The sequence below is a fragment of the Notolabrus celidotus genome, chromosome 8 (assembly GCF_009762535.1).
Source record: "Notolabrus celidotus isolate fNotCel1 chromosome 8, fNotCel1.pri, whole genome shotgun sequence".
NCBI classification, from domain to species: Eukaryota; Metazoa; Chordata; class Actinopteri; order Labriformes; family Labridae; genus Notolabrus; species Notolabrus celidotus.
Window position 1 is genome coordinate 29,562,116 of NC_048279.1, and position 23,111 is coordinate 29,585,226.

A 23,111-nucleotide genomic window follows, 5' to 3' on the forward strand; every position below is an offset into this window, starting at 1 on the left:
AGACAGCATGATTAGTTGCTATAAGATGTGGAATTCTGTGGTTTAAGTAAAGTGAATGGAATCTAAAATCAATCAATCAATCAATCAAGCTTTATTTATATAGCACCTTTCATACAAATAAAATGCAACCCAAAGTGCTTTACAGCGATTGAAAACAAGAAAGAAGCAGAAATGAAACAATGGCAAGACATTTTAGTGGAAGATAATAATAATGATAATAATAAAACTAATAAAAATACAAATTAAAAATAAGAACAACATAAAAATAAAATAAAATAGAGACCAATATAAGACCAAAATAAAATATGTGTAATTAAAATAAGTTAAAATAGCTTCAACATTTCAAAATAACCTCCCTCCTGACCTCAGACATGTACAAAGTGAAGGCTAATTTGTGACACTTAAGTGGAGTATCTTTTTTTTGTTGGAAATTGCAGAGGAAAGTGTTACATGTGCAATTTAATCAGGGAAATGCTGTTAGGTCTGACAAGATTTGTGGTGTAGAGCTGCTTTTTACAACAAGGACATCACTAATTACTTTCCACACCTCTCTCGTTCCTTGGAGTGACGCTTGTGAAGTTTCTATTTTTAACTCTTATCTAATCTGCGTTTCTTGACATCAGATTTGTTTGCATTAGATTTATCCCACGCCATAACCACGAGCACATCCTCATCATCCTCCTGGTTGGTGGCCCTGACAGCCCTCGTTAGTTTGCCTCATGTGTGCTGCATGTTATCCTGCCAACAGTTACTTGGCTGTGGAGCTGATGAGGGCCGGGGCAGATCCCTCGGCAGCCTGCAAGACGGCCATTTCCAGAATCAAGAGGCATTACTCAGAGTTCTTTGGAGCCATCATCTGTGCTAACACAACAGGCCATTATGGTGAGTGTGTGGGTTTCACAATGACACACAGGTTAGCTACTGCCAAAGGTAATAGGACACACACCTGACACAAACAGATCCATTGAGATGGAGACAAGCAGATGCATGCTCACAAGCATTGCTGTGGGCAATTGTGTTTGCTCTCAAACTCTATAAATAAACCAGATTATTCACCTTCTGCAAGTACTTTAAAAAAGTGAAATATCTGAAAAAGAGAAGAAAAAGGATTCTGGATTACAACCAGAACACTTCCAGGTTTACTCGTGATAATTAACTATCTGTTTAATGTGAAAGTACCACAAATAATGAAATATTTAAGAATGATTTTATGTATATTAAACCAACTCTGATGACTGTCCTTGCTGTAATAGAATCATAAAATGAGAAACATTAAAATCCGGTCTGGAGTAATTTGAGGGTGTTTGAATTTGCCTCACATAAGATGAGGCTTGTTTATACAGTCTTTACAGATCAATGGAGAATATCTGAAGTTCAGTTTTTAAAGAGTCTGGTATATTAGGGGTAAAGCTGTCATCTTTTTCTTCACACTTTTACCAAAAACAGATAAGTTCCAAGTTTCCTTAAAGTTACTTTAAACTGTCTTTTGATCTGAAGTTTGACATCCTGTCTGCAGAGGAACTGTAGCACAATCTGTTCCACCCAGTGCACGCTTTGTTCTCATGACAACAGTTACAAAAGTTTCAAATAAGTGTGGCAGTCAAAGTGGCATGTCATTTCCTCTGCTTTCTTCAGGGGAGTGCCCTGTGGATTTTTCTTGTGAACAAAGAGAAAAAAAAAGATGTTTACATTCATCTTACTCAAAATGCAACATGCGGTATGTGTGTGTGTGTGCGTCCTCGAGGTCTAAGGAAATGCCTTGGATGCATGAAAAGCCTCTTAAGGCTGATTTTCAAATAGTGAGACTATTGATGGGAATGCTCGGGAACGTAAAGAAAAAACACTTTGCAGAGTAACAAAAGGTCAAAACTCCACAGAGAACTCCTTCCACTTTGAATAAAAAGGATTGAGTTTATATCTATGATCCTTCAAAAATGTGTTGTCAGTTTCACACATGATACTAAAAACATGTATAGGGGAAAACGGGGTTGGTTGTCACACGGGTTGGTTGGCACACTTGTTATATCTCACCACCAGGGGGCACTATCTCTCAAATTTGGGTATGGATATTTCAGGAATTAGGATCAGAGCTCACCTACACAGTCTTCTCTGGAGTAAGACAGCTGAAATTGAGGTGAGAGGACTTTTTGTGTTTTTCATGTCAAATTGTAAATATTCAGCTCCTCAGTATTTTTCTTCTAGGCTTCTAAACGATGGGTTTATTACAAAACAAGTGTTACCCTTACAAAGTGTGAGGGGAACGCTATAGTTTAGATTTTTATTAGCTAGCTAAGTAGTTGTTAGATGGTTGTTAGCCTTGATGCTAGCAAACAATTCCAGTTGTGGTTGGTCGTCACATTCTCTTTGGGGTTGGTTGTCACATGTATGTTATGTTTCTGTACAGCACTTTGTGTCCAGCTGCTGTTGTTCTTAAAGTGCTTTATGAATAAAGTTGAGTTGAGTAACAACAAACCCCTATGTTGGAAAAATCATGCATGGTGAAATTAGTTGGAGTGCGCAGACCCTACATTTGCCATCACTGTAACTCAGACAGTGAGACAGTTATATAGGCTGGCCTAAAGATGTGTTTCCTGTTCGTGTTCCTTGCTCATTTTCTGTTAAAATGCATTAAGTTATGTAGGCCTATCACTTGTCAGTGCAATTAAACTTTCAAATTTAGTTCTGCCTGCTTGCCTTTTTCTAAACTATTTTTCCCATTAAAATACCATTGTGACAACCAACCCCATAGTATGACAACCAACCCCATAGTGTGTGACAACCAACCCAATAGTGTGTGACAACCAACCCCATAGCATGACAACCAACCCCATAGTGTGTGACAACCAACCCAATAGTGTGTGACAACCAACCCCATAGTGTGTGACAACCAACCCCATAGTGTGTGACAACCAATCCCATAGTGTGACAACCAACCCCATAGTGTGTGACAACCAACCCCATAGTGTGACAACCATCCCCGTGATGGGGTTGGTTGTCACAGTGTGTCTGAGTGTCTTTGATAGTTAATTGTCTCTTTGTTACAATGAGTTGGAAAATGAGAGGGACACACATTTCAAGCCAACACTTTAAGCCTCAGTTTAATGTAGGAATGACTATTGAAAGATGTTTTGATGATGAGCAATCATCAAAACAGTAAAAAGTGTGACAACCAACCCCGTTCTCCCCTACAACAGGTGTGATAGAGGTGACATGATAAGACTTAAGAGCAGGTGAATAACAGCTTATCTTTGATCTTCTCAGGTGCTGCCTGTAACAAAGTCGCAGGCTTCTCCCAGTTCCACTTCATGGTGTCAGACTCCGAGTCAGACACACCACTCCTCAAATCTGTGGACTGCTTTTAATGATGTTTGATTGTTTGCACCTTTTTTGAATACTGAATGAATGAGTGGAAATGTGTCCAGTGTTTTTTACATTAATGTTTTGATCTTGATTAAAATATAAAAAGTAATTAAAGTCATTTATAGTTTGAGTTATTGTTGCTTTGACTTCTTTAAAATCTTTATTCTGGTTATGACATAAAAAAAAACATTTAAAAAGTGAACATGACAGACACCACATGCAAACAGACATCAGTAACAACAGGGAACATTGGGTAACAATAAGCTATTGTGTCCTGCATCTAAATGTATTTATGTGAACATTTAGGCTTGATTTTGAAGTGATGCATTTCTGAAACAGATCAACAACCAGGGAGGATGGCGATCCCCGGTCCATTCGCTGCCCACTGGAAAAAGTCACACTGTTTACCCTTTTGAAAGCTGCAGGTGTAGAAATTCCGGCCATTGTTGGGTCCTAGTTTCAGAACAGTCCTCATTAAACAGCGTTTCCCATGGTGACAAAAAGGAAAGTGCAAGTCAGCCCACTGCAAAGGAGAAAATAGTTTCTTTAACTCAGTTGCCAATTCTGATTTCAGGCATTGAAACTTGACTACGAAAGTTTGTGGATACTTAAAAACAAAAGGTACTTTGAGAAAAATCTGCTTCTGTGTTTTTCAGGCTAGACAATGCCATAGAGATGAGTCACTTTCCATTCTCACCTCAAAGAAGTCACACTTTGTCTCTCTGGGGAGCGAGCAGGAGTAGAACTGCCGTCCCTTGTTATCTCCGTCCTTCTGGACCGTCCTGAGGACAGCTGGACGGCGATGGGATGCACAACAAGGCATGCTGGGACTGGGAGAAACGGAGGAGCCGCGGCTTGTCGCTTCTGTTTTGCTTGTACTGGCAGAACTGGAGAAACAGTCTTATTAGTTAGAAATAAATTGAAAGTAAAACACAAGCACACCTGTCACATCAACCCTTATTAGGGAGGAAACAACCTCCCTTCAACAGTGTGTGATGACATTTCAGGAACAGTTGTATTTGCATGGTATCCTGCTATGGCTATTCATCAGATGTGCATTAAAATTCCACAGCTACATGCTTTTTTATCCCACTTATCTCCTGAAGTTGTAAAAACTTCTCTTATTAGAAACTTTATTCATGAGGAGCCGAGAGAGAGATTCACTCACCGTGAGTTGGGGGTTCCATTTTGAGCATTGTTACTGGAAAAGGGACTGTGATCAATTCTCATTTTCTTGGATGGCTGACTGTAGGAGGCCAGCGATTCCCTATTGGTGCGCTCGGCACTTTGCTTCTGCCAGCCACCAGAGGCATAATTGGGGCTTGTTGTCCCTTGGCAGACGTTGTATTTATATAAACCACGCTCTGTCGCCAAGGAATTCAAATGACTGCCGGCTGGGGACAGAGGGGAGTTTACAGGCTTTGGCTTCTTGCTCAAGTCAGAGAAAACAAGGGTGGTAGTCCCCAACGCAGACCTCCAGTTGACTTTGAGCTCCTCTTGTGGCTTTGCGAAGGCGATGCAGGGGTATTTAATCAAATCAGCAGTGAAGGGTGATGCTTCAGCGCTAACGTCGTCTTTGCAGGCTGTGGAGATAGAGCCAGAGAGAGAAACTGATTTCATGTTCAGCAGCTGCAGCTTGTTGTCATGAAGAGGCTGATCTTAGAAAATGCAGCTTGTTGTTAGCTCTAAGTGGTTAGCTTGCCATAAAAATTTGCCAGTAAGCAGCAGACTGCTGCGCTGTGCGCTCAGATAAAATGTCACAATCTGCTCTGCTGAAAATTCCTTTATGCAAAAATCAAAGACGAGAGCCCCCACAACATCAAACTTTACAGGAAAGCAAATACTTTCAGAGATGGTAAACATGAGGATATTGTGCATGACTTTTTACTCTTTCTGCCATCAAAGCACCATTTACGTCTCCAGAGGCGAGGCAGTTTACCTCAGCTGTTTGGACTGAGCAGCTCAGTGGTCAGCATTAGAGGATGTAAATAATAGATCTACTAATGAAAATAACAGGAGTAGAAAAAAAAACGTGTTTGGTCAATTTGTCCCTAAAATCTCTTGAAACTTCTAAAAAAAATCAAGTTTATATTAAAATCCAACCACTGGCTTTCTTTACTCACACTCACTGAACATCAGTTCAAGCTGAAGGTGCGCATTGTTTGAGATAAGGTGAGTAGGTTATAGACTGGAGTGAAGTCTTTATTGTTGTGTTTTGCTGCCTCTTATTTTCATACAGTGATAAACAAAGGATTTTTTTAAAAGGGGACCAGTGTGTGTGTGTCAGATTTAGGAGGATCTATCTGCAGTAATTAAACAATATTCTTGAGGATGTTTTAATGAGGGAAAAGTTATTGACTGATATGTAGTTTTTTATTTTTTGTCTTATTTTTTTTAGGCTTTTACACTTTTATTAGAGCGGAGAGGACAGTGGATAGTACTGGAAACCAGCAGAGCAAAAGGGGGAATGACATGTGGGTAAGTGGGCCACAGGCTGGAATCAAACCAGGGCCACCCACTGTATGGGAGCCTGATTTAACCACTGGCTGAATCCTTGCTCGATTTCAGGTTTTCAACGACCAATACCGATAGCTAGTGAGCAGATTGTCCGATGACTGATTTATAATGCCGATATCATGTTGTTGTTATTTTTTGCATGTGATAAAAAACAACAACAATTTAATAACATCCATTATTCTACACACATTAGAATCCAATGTACATGGTTATCTCAGCCAGCAACATGTATTTTTCTATTCCATGACTTAATTGAAGATCCATCTAATAAATGGGGTTATGCTTACGTAGCTTGATTTTAATTTTAGAAGCAGTATTAAACTGCAGATTTCAATACATCATAACAGATGTTCCATTAAACATCAGCCAGTTATTGTTTTAGATTTGATCTGCTGTCATCTAGGAAGGAAAATCATCATCATTTAGAACAGACGGTGGTGACTGAGGACATTTGTAAAAGAATGCAGGATAGTGAAATGGTCGTCAGGGAAAGGGGTAGCCACAGTGAAGAGGGCCTGCAGTGTCTTCATCAGCCTTGTGAGCGCAGGTATCAACTAATGATGTTTATTTAAAAATGCAGCTAATCAGTCTCTTACTATATAAGGGAATAGTCACCTGGAAATCAGAGTTGTAGTGCTTTCTAACCTGCTAATGTGGCCTGTGTATCTGCAGAGTATGCAGGGGTTGTCTATGGACTCCAGCATGTTGCACCGCTTCAGTTCAGTAGCCCGGACTGAACAAACCAAACACCGGCTTATGAGCCAACCTTTCTTGTTTTCCTGACCTTTGAGTGTTCTCTTACATAGAATGCCAGGACACCTCAATCTAACACACTGCTCCTATAATATCAGAGTGAAAACCTCTACAAAGAATTCTAAATAAATTGGGATTTGATATAGGGAACCCTTTTTATAGATACTGAAGTTGCAGCCATGTGTGTGACCCTTCAGTTTCCTGTCTCCTCCTGTCTAAACTGTGGTTTGTGTGGGTTGAGCACATTATAGAAATTGCAGCAATTGTAACACGGACATGTGACAAGTCAGCTTACTGATGCTCGAGTACTGAGCTTTGAAAAGTAACCATGGGCACATTGTAGTCGTCCATGGACAGCTTTTCAATCAGCTATAAAAAGGAAACAGGATTTATTTGAAATTTTAAAAGAACTATCCTAAAAGAAAATACTACACAACACAACATTTATAAAAGAAAATATTCAGCTATGGTTTGGTGTCTGCTAAAGAGAGATAGCAAGGACATTTCTTTCAAAAACTCCCTCACTGTTGCCATTATGTGTCTCAAAATTGTCAGAGAAAAACTGACAGACTCGCTCATTACACGCACAACAACATTACATACACAAACTCACCAAAGTGCCGAGCCAGGACGCTCATGTGCAGTGCCACTCCAACTGCTTTGTGTTTGGTGCCTTGCTCAGAAGTACTTACACATCAGCAGCACAAGGAATCATTCAGCCAAACTACAGCTGCTTTTATTTCATCTTCGGCTAACAAGGACGGTCTGACGCCCCATTAAATGCAGCGCCTGTAGAAAAAAAACCCAAACACTCACTCACCCTCAGGTCTGGGAGTGAGGCAGGCATCACAGGCTTTAGCTGCCGGCTGGTTGACGAGCGTGCAGAGCTGACAGGCCCAGTCCTCTTCCTCCTTCTTAGCCACGCTGTCATTGGTTCTGTCACTGTAGACCCAGCCAATCAGACTGTTCCTGGCAGGAAGCGTACTGGATAAAGGACAAACAGGAGTGACAACGGTGATCCTAATGAACCTGTGATGCTAAAACAGGCGGGCTGGTGAATAAAACATGTGTACTGAAGTGGAAATGATGGGAAAGTGTAAAAACAGAACTCAGACAGATATTTAGTTCATAATTGGGAAAGCTGAACCCTACATTTTTAATATCCATCCCCAATTTTATACCAAATATGGTAGACTGCAAATTAGAGACAACCCCAAGAGCAACTTTCTAAAGCAATTTCAACAAACTCCATCATGTATGGGTGTATACAAAGTATTTTTGTTTGTTTCAGCTGAGGTATTCTTCCAAAATTACCAGCAATGTGTGCATAACATACATTTTCTTGATTTCTTATATAACAAGCAATTAGTGTTTCCAATTGCAAGTGCAAAATGAGATATAAATATAAATAATTCAGCAGCTCTTATTGTAAACGGATTATAGAAAAACAGGCAAAGAGGAAACTTAAATCACACAAACATTTGCAGTTCAAGCAGAGGATGAAGGATGTGTTCCCTATAATTGCTCCGAGCATACATGTTAGCGCTCTGACACGAAGCCTGACTATGTTTGACAAGAGCACAAATCTGTAACGCCAACAGTCACACAGGAGGAAAGTAGTGACAGCTTTCAGGAAACTTTCCTCACAGATTGCTTTATCAGCTGTGTAATGCGTTGTAAGGGCTTTAGGCTGTAACCCCTCGCAAAGCTCTGCTCAAACACAACCCAGGAGGTGTTGAGTCTGTGCCCTGGCTGGCAAACACAGCCTTATATGCGCATTAATTTCCCCCCCCTCAGAACACTTCCCACTCCCTGCCAAGCCCATCTGCCCGCAAAGATGGCCTCTCCAAATTTGAACGTATTATCTGAAAAGGATTTTGAACTTTCTGCAAAGCCTAGGTGTTGAAAAGTGGCGGTGAGCTTTACTGCGTCGCATTTTGGTGTTTAATTTGAATCAGTACAATAAATGAGTGAGAAACGAGGGCTGACAAAAAAAGGAACATTTATCCCCAAAAATTAAAATCACCTGTAAATCCTTCAGAATAAAATGCCCTAAGTTATAAGATGAGCATTCCCTATGTTCTTCATAATAAAATGCACAAATTAAATGTATGATTAACATCACCTTTACTTTGAAGGTGAGCATTATCTGTACATCCTTCAAAATAAAATACATTACATTAAGAGCATCACCGGTTAATATTTCAAAATAAAATGCACTAAATTAATTTTAAGATGTGCCTCACCTGTACAGCCTTCAAAATAAAATGCACTAAATTAAATGTAAGATGAGCATCACCTTTATATCTTTCAGAATCAAATGCACTAAATTAAATGTAAGATGAGCATCATCTGTAAATCCTTCAAAATAAAATGCACTAAAGTAAATGTAAGATAAGCATCACCTGTATATCTTTCAAAATAAACTGCACTAAATACATTTAAGATGAGCTTCTCATTTATATCCTTCAAAATAAAGTTAACTAAATTAAATGTAAGATGAGCATAAACTTAAATCCTCCAAAATAAAATACATTAAATGTAAAACAAGCATCACCTGTATATCCTTCAAAATAAAACGCACCAAATCATATGTAAGATGAGCACCAACTTTATATCTTTCAAAATAAATTAAATTAAATGTAAGATGAGCATAAACTTTATATCCTTCAAAATAAAATACATTAAATGTAAGATGAGCATCACCTGTATAGCCTTCAAAAAAATGCACTAAATAAATTTAAGGTGAGCACGACTTGTTAACCTTCAAAATAAAATGCACCAAATTAAATGTAAGATGAGCATCACCTGTATATCATTCAAAATAAAATGCACTATAAATGTAAGACAAGCATCACCTGTATATAGTTCTAAATAAAATGCACTAAATTAATTGTAAGATAAGCATCACCTGTATATAGTTCTAAATAAAATGCACTAAATTAATTGTAAGATAAGCGTCACCTGTATGTCCTTCAAAATAAAACATTAAATTAAATGTAAGATGAGCATAATCTTTATATCCTTCAAAATAAAATACATTAAATCTAAAATGAGCATCACCTGTACGTCCTTCAAAATAAAATGCACTAAATTAAATGTAAGATGAGCATCACCTGTATAGCCTTCAAAATAAAATGCACTAAATAAATGTAAGGTGAGCATGACTTGTTTACCTTCAAAATAAAATGCACCAAATTAAATGTAAGATGAGCATCATCTGTATGTCATTCAAAATAAAATGCACTATAAATGTTAGACAAGCATCACCTGTTTATCTTTCAAATTAAAAAGCACTAAATTAAAGATGAGCAGCAACTGTATATCCTTCAAAATAAAATGCACTTAATTAAATGTAAGATGATCAATGTTAATCTATATAGAATTATGATATAGAGTAATGTAATCTTTTCTCTTAACTGTAAACATCCTGTGTTCTATTTTCTGTGCAGCACCCAGACTAAGCCTGAATGCAACAGTCCTTTGAGAAAGCAACAGCACAACAGCTTTTCAGTCAAAGTGCCAAAACTCTGTGAGGATGTCTACCTGATGTCAACCCCGCTGGGATCTGCTTTCTGACAGCGCCCGCAGAAGTAAGTCATCCTCCCGTTGTCTCCTAGACGACAGACTGAGATGACATCAGAGCACTGGCCGCACTGGGGACGCTTGTAGACTTTGTAATGTTTGTAGAGAGGAGAGCCAGATTTGCGACACTGATAGAGGAGAGAGTGAATGAAAAGATGGGGATAAAGAGAGGAAAGAAAAACATTCACCTTCTCTCTTTACTCTTCTATTATGCATGGACAGGAATGTTTGTTTTGTCTTTCCTCTCGGCAGAACTGCTTTGGCTTTCCCCCTCCATCCTCAGCAGGAGAGGATTTTGTATTAATCCATATTAAAAGTCAGCCTAAATGAGGTGTTGGCTAAAAACCTCAAAGTATGTGTACACATGCATTAGCAGCATCTGTCTAAATATGCACATACAGATCTAGGATTCCTTTCATGACACTTTTAAATACTGTTTTTGCACTTGATACAAACCTTGTAAAACAAAAGGGTAAAATCACGTGTCATCTTCACCAAGTGATGAATCTGCTCGTCTCTCAGCTGGTGAACCTAAGAATAAAGCGGCACAGTTAGTCACGGAGCACAGCCAGAGAGCGAGTAAACCTTATTTGTATAGCTTTTCATTTGAAAACAGAGATGAAGGGCGCTTCGCAGCAAGCAAATCAATAATACAAGCATATCAACAAGAGGATAAAAAACCAAGACATGAATGAGAGACTTGATTTAAAATGATGCAGCAAAGAAAAACTCACTCAGTGAAGTCAAAAGACTTGCAGCCTGGGAAGCAAGAACCCAACTTTGGCTAAGGGAGAGTTAAAAGGGCCTAAAGCACACAAACACCTGTCGCTCTTTCAGTACAGCTAGGGGCTCGATAACGGAGAGGAGGCTCATAAAGATTCAGTGGTCCCCAAAGAAGAAGGGGCCAAAAGTCCTAGATTAATGTTTTGGTCCAGGGTGTTATATTCTTAGACCCCATTTAATACTCTCTAAGAGCCCCTGGTAGTGTTTGAGTAACAGAAGTATTCATGCTTGAAAGCATCTCTTGCTGGCAGGAGATAGGTCACTCTGAAATCATGCTTTTCCTTGATGGTTTGTATAACCAAAAATATTCCCTGAGAGCGATGGAGTGCTGGATTTTTCACATTTCCCTGATGTGATTCCCAGATCAGGAATAGAACCTGTTTGTGATTTGCTTTTTATAAATATAAATGAGAGGAAGAACCTTATTTCAGAACAGAAAGCATTCATAAAATCGAATGAAAACATTTCCAAACTCTGCACACAGACCAAGGCAAATCTGTGCCGCAGTGCGCTTGTTTGTCTTCTCCTGTTTCACCCTCCTCATTGCAATGCATCACTCAATAATACAAAGGGCTTAAACTTTTTCTGCCAGAGTTGCCTTGCATTTTTTTTGCCCACTTTTTTTTCTCTTTGTTCCTCTGCTGAGCACAATCCATCATCTTTTCCATACCTTCACGGCTGGGTGGAGGCCCGAGTCAAACAGGGCTTCGTTTTTAATGATGTTGCCGACTCCCGGCATGACGGCCTGATCTAGGAGAACGTCACAGAGCATCCTGCCTCTCTGGCTCCGCACAGCATCCTCGGAGCGGGAGAAGCCGAATTTGGGGGAGCAGACATCCAGACACTCCATAGCCCTCACCCTTTGCTCGCAGTCCTCTGTTAACCTATGGAAACACACTTTTTAGAGTCCTGGAGGTATTAAGAAAATATATGACTGCTGTTACCGTGAGCCACAAGGTCAACTGGTGCATTCTTGGGATTTCAAAATTGTTTCTTTCATTTATTCCTCTCCAGTTTGTTTGTTATGAGGTAGGGCAGCAGAGGTGACATTTTCAGACAGTCAAAATAAATGTCTGTCTGGATACTGAACAGCACACCAGGACCTTGCAGTCAATGATCAGGACAAATGTCCAGCCACGATGACTGTGTTTTTCATGCAACAATGGCCACTGTGTTCAGACACAGTCTAATGTAGGACACACTCGCTGAATGAGACTCAAACCCCAAGGTGAACTTCTGTCACCTCAATCTATCTAGGCTGTTCTGGTGTCCCCGTTACCTTATTTCCACAGTGCTGTCATAGAAGCACACGGCGTCGCTAGTCAGGCGTAGTTCCAGCACCGGTAAGGAGCCAGTCCTCTCCTTCCTCACAACAGGGTTTATACGCATTGATCCATTCATACCAAAGTGGACCCTAAGAAAGGATGTGAGCATGAAAGATAGGAGAGAAAAGACAAATTCCTTTCAAAGACAGCGTGGCACAGTTTGTATAAAGCTTGAGTACAAAGGGAAAGAAAGGTGGCCTTGACGTTGGAAGCTCCATTAGCATTGTCACCAGCTTCAATGGAAATCTCACATTCTCTATTCTAACAACAGCTAGCATGTGTGTGTCAATTAAAAGACATATTCTACAAATTACTTAAGTGTGCTAGAATGTTTTGAATGCATTCACTTCACAGTATAACCCAAAACACACCATCCTGTGATGTTACTTATTTTGTGCATTAATACTTTTTGTATCGACTTTCCAGAACAATTTCCTCTACACCTCAACAGACGCAGAATTGTGTTTATGATTGCTGGCATTATGTCTTTTGAAAACCAAGGAAGTAAAACAGAATGGACTCTTAACAGGTGACATCTTTGGGGTGTTGCATGAAGCAAACCAGACACAAAAAAATTAATAAATGAAGTGACAAGACCAACAATTTAGTGTTCAGATGACATTAAACTGAACAGATTTAAACAGATCATAATAACATTATTTTGATAGCAGCTGACTCTAGAAAGAGAAACTTACTTTAGTTTCTTTACAGAGGAAAATATTAATAAGTAGAAAACAAAAATGCAAATTACTGTTGTGATTAAGAAAATAATAAATAAAAGAAATGTAATTTTTTTTGAAATATTTGGCATATGTGGCTTTTTCATACATCTACTCTGCAAGCCACAAAAATGAATAAGATGAGACATTTAAAGTTTATTTCAAGTTGATGGAAAAAAAAGGAGTGTGGATGACTACTTTGTTATTGACTATTATAAGGAAGGGAAAGCAGATTCATCATAAGGCATTAATTCAGAAAATATTTTTTTGTGGCTCAAAAACACTCCTGTGATTTTCCTCCTGCTGTGGAAGTTAAATTGCTCCAGGTTAGAGCACCAAGTCAGCTAGAGAGAGGAGACTTGCTTGTCATGTCAATGATACTTCAACTTCTTAATTATCAGTCTAACTTGTTAATGTATCTATTTTCTTTAGTTTACAGGTACTTTTTTGAGGAATACATCTTTTGTAAATTGATGACTTATTTTGGATTCAGAAATATCTTGTAGCCCACAGCTGTTTCTCAAGACCTAGGACCCCTGGGTGGACTATATAGAATCCGATCAATACAATCTTTAACTTATAGATACTCTTACTTCATCTGTATTCAAACATCATCAACCTGTAGATGTGTGAGTAAGGTGGAAGGGGAAGATATGTAACTCTCAGGATCTGACTGGAGCTGGAGATAGAGACTTTCAACAATTTGATTACTTTACTTTTTACTTTTGCATTGATTTTAATGTTGTTTTTTATTTTATTAATTTTAACTATTAAATGTAACTATTATTTTCAACTATTAGCCTTACCATTTTATAATGTATTCATTTCAACTATTTCTATTCTTAATGTTAATTTGATGCTTTAAATTATTTTAAATACACTTTTTATTATTGTTGTCGATGTGCATCAGTGTATATTCTAAAATCCAGTTTTGTTTTTTTAATATGTTTTGCCATTATTTCATTTCTGCTTCTTTCTTGTTTTCAATCGCTGTAAAGCACTTTGGGTTGCATTTGATTTGTATGAAAGGTGCTATATAAATGAAGCTTGATTGATTAATGTGTATGTTACATTGCAAATTGAAGGTGCAACTTCTCTTGTAGTGACATGGTTTTGTTCTGTTTTGTTGTATTGTGTTTTTTATGCTGTTGAATAAAAATGACAGAAAATGAAGAACTGAATTTTCTAGAAAATAAATATTTTACTTTCATTTTTTTTAATCTCAGGCTGCCTTTAACTTGTTCTTAAAAGTAAAGGTTGTCGAGTTAAAATGTGTTGTTTTGCACTGATTTTGTCAGGTTTCATTAAGTGCTCCTCTGCTTAGGACCCCATTTAAACTAGGGGTAGCCTTGATTATATTACATTGCATTAGGTATAAAGTGGAGATCTTTAGCCAGGCTATATAAACTGACAGCTGTCAGAATCAGCCCACCTTCCATATCCTCAGGCAGGTTAGAATAAGCAAGAGGTTACATTGAGATATCAGGTTTACTGATGTGTCTGATTGAAAGTACATTTCACATTACCTCAAAGCTTTTGGACCAAAGTACATGAAGAGCTCCTTGCCCAGAGTTTCAACCCCGCTGTACTGACAACCATTAAAACGCTGCAAGGCATTTCCCCCTGAGCTGTTTTTCTGTGAACACAACAAACACAAACACAAACTCAACAACGTCCAGAAGCAAAACGCTGGTGTTACATCAGTTTTGATTACATGACTTACCGCGTTGCTTATCAGACTGCCTCTCATCTCCTTCACTTTCTGTCCTTTCTGGACTTTAGCGCGGATCTTCTCTCCGTTTAATGTGCAGCCAGGACCTTCAACCATCTTTAATTTCTAATGTCTAGAAGCTGTTATTCAATAAAAACAAACGGTACACCAGCGTGTTAAAAGTTTGTTGTTGTCTTGATTCCCCGCCACAAAATTTCAATTCTGCGCATGCGTTGTGTGAAACATCCGGAAATGGGCGTGGCATGTGCCAAAACAATGAAGGATGTAAAACTAGTATCTCTTATGATCTCTTATCATCTGTATTTTTTTCAGCACAAGTTTTATTGGTCATAATGCAACAAAAATAATTCCTTACTTGATATATTTACACAACACATTAAGGTAGCCTGTGGGTGTACATTCGTATATATACATACATATACAGTTGTGCTCATAAGTTTACATACCCTGGCAGAATTTGTGATTTTTTTGGCCATTTTTCAGAGAATATAAATGATAAGAGAAAAACTTTTTTTTCACTCATGGCTAGTGGTTAGGTGAAGCAAATTTTTTATCAAACAACTGTGTTTACTCTTTTTATATCATAATGACACCAGAAACTACCCAAGAAACCAAAAATTCCACCAGGGTATGTAAACTTATGAGCAGAACTGTATATCTTTTTAACAATTCAATTCATTTTTTTTTCTTTATTGGCATGAACAAAGACATGTTATTGCCAAAGCACATACATTCATACACATACACATTACATATATATATCCACAACACCCTACACTCACCACTTATACATTAATCACACACCATATTCATTACATATTATATTCATCACATACATATCAACCACATATTACATATATCACATATTCTATATGCATTAATGAACGATTACCTATACAGCATATCTCAATGTCCTCACCCGATGCGGCACGCTCACAAAACCCCCACCCAAAATCAAACACCACGGGATGGTGCGTCCCTCAGGCTGTGACAGGCAGACATATTTAGCAGCCAGAGGAGCTGCTGACCCTTCCCCCAGGAGAACTGACAGTCTCTCTTCTGGGGTTAATGTTGGGAAGTTTGATACCAACTTAACTCTGTTGACTTGAATCATATATTCTTTAATATCTAAAGCTGCAATACATTTATGAGCATAAGGGAGGGAAGAGATTGACAGATACTGAAAATAAAATCCATTATAGCAACATTGAGAACTGGGACCTTCAAAAGGTTTAACTCAATTGTAATTTTAATATTTCATTCATATTTTAAATCTCACTCCCAATAAAAAAAGGCCAATTTTTATTTCAAGAATAATGATTTATAAACAAAAAAAAACCCTCTGCATTGAACGTTTATCTGATACAAGGTTATTGTTTTTATTCTGTGTTAAATGCAATTAACCAAGTCATGTTCTCAGCAAGAGATTAACAATCCCATGAGACTATATTTTCCTCTTCCTCTATCTGTGTTGTAAAAATGCCAAAATGATAACAGCAAAAGTCTAATTTTGCTTTAAAATAATAAAACCCACTGAAAGCATGCCCATAACAAACCTCTGTACTAATGTACTAGCAGTTTCATGAGAGTAATATCTTCTATATTCCACTTGAGGGCGCCAGAGTATCATTGATGCTCCTGCAGCCCAGCACAAATTTTCATATGATGTAACCCCAGATAGATAGATAGATAGATAGATAGATAGATAGATAGATAGATAGATAGATAGATAGATAGATAGATAGATAGATAGATAGATAGATAGATAGATAGATAGATAGATAGATGTAGTTCAATTAACAAATATAAAATACATGTTTACTTTTTTGTGGGCTCGATCATTAATCAAGACTCTAATTGATTTATTTGGAAATGTCAATCCTCAAACTCTAAAACATATTTAAAAACATGAGAACAGGAATGTGTCCTCACTTTCTTTAACATTACAAAGTGAGTTCAAGCTCCTTAAACTGTCCTTGAAATGCCATCCTAATTTTATTCCTTCAGCCATCATCCAAGGTTGAATTAAAGTGCCAGATGTGAGACTCACGGCCAATTCTACCTCACTATTTTCCATATCTCACTACCGTTCATTTCGGAGCTCCATCAGGTTAAAAAAAAATTCAAAGAGGAATCATTTGCATTATTGTCAAAAGATTTTCTGCATGGCCAGTTTGCGTAATTGCAGCAACTTGTTTGCTCTGCAGTTTCACGATCCAGAAACCCTTCTGTTGGCCGAGATAAAAATAGACAGACTCCATGTTGTCCGGCCAAGTGTACAGACCTGCCCTCCTTCAAAAATGCAGTGCTTAGCAATAATGTGTATTAAAATCTGAAGCTGCTCTCTCTCTCTCATTGGCTCCAAGGGAAGTGGAGCACTTGAAGCTGGAGCTCCTCCAACAAATTATAAAGTAATTCAATCCAGGTTGTTGAAAACTGGATTGTGCTCTCTTACATTCCTTTGCTCCTGCCTCAGGTCCTACAGTATCACAGCACAAAAGCAAAACTTGGCCTTGACGTGTCTGTGGATATTTAAGATTAAAGGACCGTGCCACGTGGTCTAACACACTTTACACTTCAGATTTAGGATTTTTTTTGTCAGTGCAACACATGGAAACTCAAATTAAGACACAAGAAAGACTTAACTTGACAAGTTGAATAGCATAAGCAACATCATTTCGACATGTATAAGTGTTTGAAACAGTAGATATTTGCATCACTGTTAAACCTTGGTTGCATCAATAACAGGGCAGACTGAAATTGATATATGAGCTTGACAAATGCATAGCAAGTCGTTTTCTGCATAGAGCTCACAATGTTCAGTCCAAACCTGTTTTGTAATATCATATAAGTTTGGCTACCGTCCTGTTGGCCATGTTTTCCAGAGCGTAAACAGTGCTGAAGCTAATTTGTTCTGTGATATTTTTACCCTCCCATCCGCTGTACGTCCTTCACCGTGCCTTTGCACTGATTGACTGTTGTCCCTGCTTTGCTTCGTGCACCAGTTTGAACTTGGAAACTTTAAGTTGTTGATGTTTTCACACACATACACACAGATACACACACACTCAAATCTCTTCTTTATCTTGTTTTTCTGCAACATCAAGACAGTGACATCTGCTTCAACCAAGCACAAAGACAGTGCAGACCGTACGCTCTTAAACATCCTTAAAGGGGTTTTCGTTGGGTGAAACCTCTGAGACTTAACTCAGCACAGACTCAATGGAGCGAGGAACACAGGCCTAAAAAAGTGCAGCCGTACAGTGTGCAAAGAACTAGATAATCATCCAGGCGTGGCCAGAAAACTGATGAGCACTGGGGGAGAGGTGTCAAGGTGTGTCGGGATAAATGCCCCGCTCTTTTAGGTGTGGCACACTGAAGGAAGCCAAAGTGGTTCCCCAGAATGTGGATCTGGATAACTTTACTTGGGTCATGTACAAACAAGGTGTTTAGTAATGTGTGTGTGCACTAGTGTGAGAGAGAGAGAGTTTGTTCATAATTTTCTAGCACATTAATGTTAACTTTCACCCCTCTTCTCTCTGTTCTTCTGCACCTTCTCATTTAGCTTACTTGGCTAGCATTTAGTAAATGAGTCACTTTGATGATATGCATATAATATTTGTACTTCAGTAATTATGAACAGCTTATGGCATGTTGTTTGGTGTGATTGAATAATTACAACCTCATACTCACTGTTGCATGAATATTGGTTTTCAGCTCAAGCAGTTAACACTATTATATTTCAGCTGTGTGGTGGTGGAGTAAACTGTCTTTTAATATTGATTTAAATCCTGCAGCTGTTTGCATCAAAGTACTAGGAGTGGAATATAACTAGTTGCATTTACATTACTAAAGCTTTTTAATGTAGTCATACTTTTTGAGTAGTTTTTTAAATCTTTATTATTATAATATTTTTTGAAGGAAGTATTGTACTGCATCCATTACTGAAAAAACAAGAAATAGAAAAGCAAAAAGGGTACATTAACTGCTTTTCTTCAGCTGCCTGACTGCCAGCTGATTGGCTGTCAGCTACCACCTGACGGTCAGGTGAACTAACACATCATGCATGAGAAGAACACGCATTCTGAAATCATAACAAACACATTCACAGGTTTGTCTAAAACTGTTCTGCAAAACTGATACCTCTTTTCCACTGTAGTGAGGTAGACAGTGAGAAACAACCTGATTTTCATCACTATGAGCCCACCACTGAAAGCTAGATGATTTAAACTGAACTCTGCACAGCAGGTCGTGACTCCATGCAAGGGGACCATCTACGAGGCGCAAAACTGAAAACATGATGCAACAATAACACCAACCTGGATTTGTGTTGTGTCAGAAAAAAATATACACACCAACTACTGTTGGTAATACTTCATCAATCAACTTATGAAAGTATTCTTTTACATAATTTGGAGGTCACATCTTACTTTTTAACCTGAGTAGATTCACAAACTGGTAGTTTTACTTCGACTAGTGTAAAACTGATTATTATTTATAAATATAAGTACTCTCTCCACCCCTGCAGAGTACCTTTCATTTCACCTGTTTCTTCACAATCTAATTTGTAAATTACAACAGCATACATTGATAAGCTGTCACACCACTGTGTACACTCTAAGCATTAATGCCATTCTGATTAGCCTGTTATTACCTGAGAGACACTATCAGAGTTACTCAAACTAATAAACAGTAAAATATATATTTTGGGTGAACTACTGACTTATTGTGACAAAAAACAGTCCAACTCTTGACTTCTGTATGAAGGGAATACAAGCTCAATCTAAACATGTGGTCACAACAGATCTCTTTATTCTGACTGAATTAATACATTGATATGAATGTTGATCAGTTACCCTCAGACTCTGAGCTTAAGTCAATGTGAGACCTGTACCATCAAAACGATGAAATATTACACACAGATGTAAAGCTTCTGTAAATGTAAGTATACCAGTTTCCACAGCAACATTGAATCATGTGAGAACTTTAGAAATGTTCCAGTTCTCCTAATGATCTCCTGATTGTTTTGTAACATCTGGGAATTAAAGTTGCTTTTTGGCTGTTAAACTTTTTCTAAATATGTTTGCCTTCATCAGAATGGACAGCTGAAGAGAGACAGGACATGAGGGGAGGTCTGGTGTTGAACTGGGGGGCACTGCAAGGAGGACTGTAGCCTCATAGGGCACACACTAATGACCATCTTGTTCCCCGTTGCACTCTTTTTATGATGTATATACATGTATGTGTCTTTTTGTTCACCTGTCTGGAAACACATAAAATGCATACATGTCCTCTCACAAATACATGAGCCTGATTCATGGGAATGTTTGTACTGTATTGGCTGTTTGTGTGTGTATATGTAAAGAGAGGTGGAGGACATTAAAACACACGTTCACAAACTGCAGTTCTGTCTGTCACAGTGGGCGTTTGATGAATACTTCATGAGCTCTGAAGTGAAATGAGATTTTGTTCATTAAATGAGAATCAAGAGCCCATTCAACAGCTGAGAAGTGAAGCATGAAGCAATGAGCCGGCTATTGATGAACAGTGCATGGATAATTACTTTAACGCTGTATAGAATGTCAAACACTGCGCTGACTTTTTTACATTTGGGAGGGTTATGTCAGTGACAGGACCCCTTTTCAATTAAAGCAACTCAGTGTCATTGCACTTTACAGTCTGTGGTTCTTCATTTCTGATTCAGTGATATGAAAAAGGCACACGTGAATCCACCCAGTCTTTGCAGAAAGATAAATGCAAACTGCCAAATCTTTTAAAGAGAGTAGAAAAATAGGCCTGTGCTCTTCAAACAGAATGGTGTTTATGTTTTTCTCAGGAAAAGTTTTATAGTTCAAAATCTGCCTGTAAAGCAAAAGTGACAGTTGTTTCTTTGGTGGAGAGAAGCTTAACTGCAGATGGAGTTGCGTTGCTATGCAACTGGGATTTCAAAAGTACTTGCAGCGCCAGGGTCACATTTCAACGTCTGTCTCCATGAGCTTGGCAGGAACTGATGACTGCTAATAATGCTATTTTTAAAGCATCTCATTTGCAACCCTCTAAAGCTGAATATTCTATAGCATATATAATGTGGTGAGGATGTGCACTGATTCTGTATATCATGCAGGAAATATGAATTGTGTTTTTTTCTCACCCTGGTATGTGTCATCTGCTTTTCAATCATACTTTATTATTTCAGGGACATGCTGTGACTTAGTGGAGCTGTACACATTCATTCTGCCTTTATTGAATGCGACCAATAATGTAGGCAATCTGGGAATTAAATGTTATTCCTGTCAGGAGCAGAAGATAAAAGTAACTCGTGAATAAATGAGAACTGTGAAGGCTCTAAGAGGCCTAAAAATCAAGAAACACCAATGTAACTCTGCTACATTATTGACTTCCTGTTATCTTCAGAAACATTTCCATCTAAAAAAACTTCCCTATTAAGTCAAATCCTTTTTCTCCCACAGAGCCCCACACCAAGGCTCCCACTCCCAGTGTACAGGAGGATCCAATGCACACTGCTCATAATATATTCATTGTTTCAGCTGTACCATTCTGTCTGAAACACATTCAGTTTCTTAATACTGTCACAAGAGTCCCCTTTGTTTGATCATCTTAGCCCAAAACATCCTGTAAGACTCTAATCCCTTCATGATAAGGACTTGGGATGCAACGTTTCTAATATCTTAGCTACAATGTTATCTGTCATTTTTTGAGGCTTGTTTTCTGTTGGTATATTAAAAAATAAATTAAGAGTAACCACAAAAAAAAAAAAAAAAAAATCAAATATCTGATGGTTATTGATGCACTTATTGACAAAGCAGCCTCGCTCTTGCATTGAATATGGCCAAAAAAGTCAATTTATTCTCTAAGAATTTGTCCTTTTGCAGCATTTTTCCCAAGAAATCTTGCTGAGAAGGATATTCCTCATGGTGGGCTGCTTCCTAAGGCCTCCACGGCCCAGTTCACCGCATCAAACCACATCCAAGCACTCAACTAACACACAGCACCTTTCAGACATGGAGGCCCACTGGGAGAGGGAGAGGTCAGCAGCACAGCGGGCACAGCGTGAGCAGTCATGCACCGAGTCCGCCAATGGAATGACCTGGAAAACAGAAGAGAAGCAACCCTTTTTCAATTGAATCTGAAGTCAGCAGCTGCAGCAAAATGACACAAACATCACAGGAACAATGAAACACACGCTGGAGGCAGTCAAAGGGGAAACTGTTGACAAAGAGGATACAAAAAAGGTGATAAACAGACAACCAGGAGCTCTGTCAATAGCAGAACAAAAAGGCTAAGTTTGAAGCTGGCTTTAGACAATAATGTGATTTCACTCAGAACAAAATGGCTGCAAGACAACGCTACATGTCTCCTCTAGGTGGCAGTGTTCCCTTCTTAATCAGTGATGCTCTCTTTCTGAGGGGAATTCTTGCCCACTCACTCTCAGCAGGATCACTTGTTAGAGGGAAAACTGGTGCGACATCAGATATGACAGTAAATGCATTCATTTAAAAGAAGACATCCAAACACTGTTGCATGAAAGAACACTGAGCTGTCAGCTGACATCATTATCGTCGTCTCTATTAACCTCATACAGAGCACAGCCCACTGTTAGACTAATTTGATAATGGCAGGTTTAACTACATGTAAATTATTGGCTTTGCAGAAGCACTCTTAATGAGCAGGTAAATGTTTGTTGGAAAAAGCTTTAAGATCAGGTGAGATCCAAAGAGCCAGTGTGCTAAAGTGTCCCTGAAGAGTGGTATAAGGGGCGACGGTTCGCCTAGCTATTGAGGCAATAGTCCACGTTGGATGGTTTGGCGTTCACTGGCCCTTTGCTGCATGTCTTCCCCCTCTCTCTGCTCCCCACATTTCCTGTCTCTCTTCAGCTCAAGGCCAAAATGACCCACAAAGAAAGAGTGATATAAAAGCAGACTGTTGGGAAGAGTTTGCCGGCCTCTCTGGTTAAATCATTGATGAGTGTGGTTGGTTTTGTTCCGAAATTTTGCTCTTTTGCACCCCTAACCGCACCACCAAAAGTGGTTTCTCCAGGACTCTTACTCCACCAACTGAACATGAACACCCGGTGAAAAGTTAAAGCATTGGTGGTCAGTAGAGACAGAATTTTGGGGGGCAGTAGCCATGACCTTTGACCCGCCAATGAGCAAAACAAAAAGAGGCTTTGGAGCTGATATTTTTCTTCTGAAATGTCTTATGCTGCATGTTGAATTTCTACCCAGGATGGCTCAAACAGATGCACAAATGGCTGTATTTTTGTGTCTGCTTTCAACAGACAAATTACTTTGACAGAGAGGCAAGTGAACGCTCTGA

At 38.6% G+C, this 23,111-nt stretch overlaps 2 protein-coding genes across 3 annotated transcripts in view; one reads left to right on the forward strand and one right to left on the reverse strand.

Annotated features, from left to right (window-relative positions):
- Positions 1–3,490, forward strand: part of aga (aspartylglucosaminidase) — a 20,144-nt gene extending 16,654 nt beyond the window's left edge. The window contains exons 8-9 of the mRNA XM_034690103.1: positions 749–882; positions 3,262–3,490. Of these exons, the coding sequence (XP_034545994.1) occupies positions 749–882; positions 3,262–3,362 (235 nt within the window). The 3' untranslated portion in view covers positions 3,363–3,490. The remainder of the gene's footprint in view (positions 1–748; positions 883–3,261) is intronic.
- On the reverse strand, positions 3,486–15,009 carry neil3 (nei-like DNA glycosylase 3). Of its 2 annotated transcripts, XM_034690102.1 has the most exons (10): positions 14,766–15,008; positions 14,569–14,678; positions 12,278–12,412; positions 11,669–11,882; positions 10,672–10,746; positions 10,177–10,343; positions 7,451–7,614; positions 4,529–4,943; positions 4,058–4,247; positions 3,486–3,883 (listed from the first exon to the last, which is right to left on the reverse strand). In XM_034690102.1, the coding sequence occupies exons 1-10, from the start codon at positions 14,868–14,870 to the stop codon at positions 3,701–3,703; spliced, it is 1,758 nt and encodes a 585-aa protein (XP_034545993.1). In that variant the 5' UTR covers positions 14,871–15,008; the 3' UTR covers positions 3,486–3,700. The 2 variants fall into 2 exon arrangements, with proteins under 2 accessions (XP_034545993.1, XP_034545992.1); XM_034690101.1 differs by having other exon boundaries at positions 14,569–15,009.
- Positions 15,010–23,111: the final 8,102 nt, after the last annotated feature.

Bases quoted from the DNA above. Each gene is read 5' to 3' on its own strand.
- neil3 (XM_034690101.1), bottom strand. From the start codon at position 14,870: ATGGTTGAAGGTCCTGGCTGCACATTAAACGGAGAGAAGATCCGCGCT. The intron at 12,413-14,568 runs GTAATGTGAAAT...ATCCTTTCTTAG, and splicing joins TTTGGTCCAAAAGCTTTGAG to GGTCCACTTTGGTATGAATG. The intron at 4,248-4,528 runs GTGAGTGAATCT...CTGTTTCTCCAG, and splicing joins AATGGAACCCCCAACTCACG to TTCTGCCAGTACAAGCAAAA.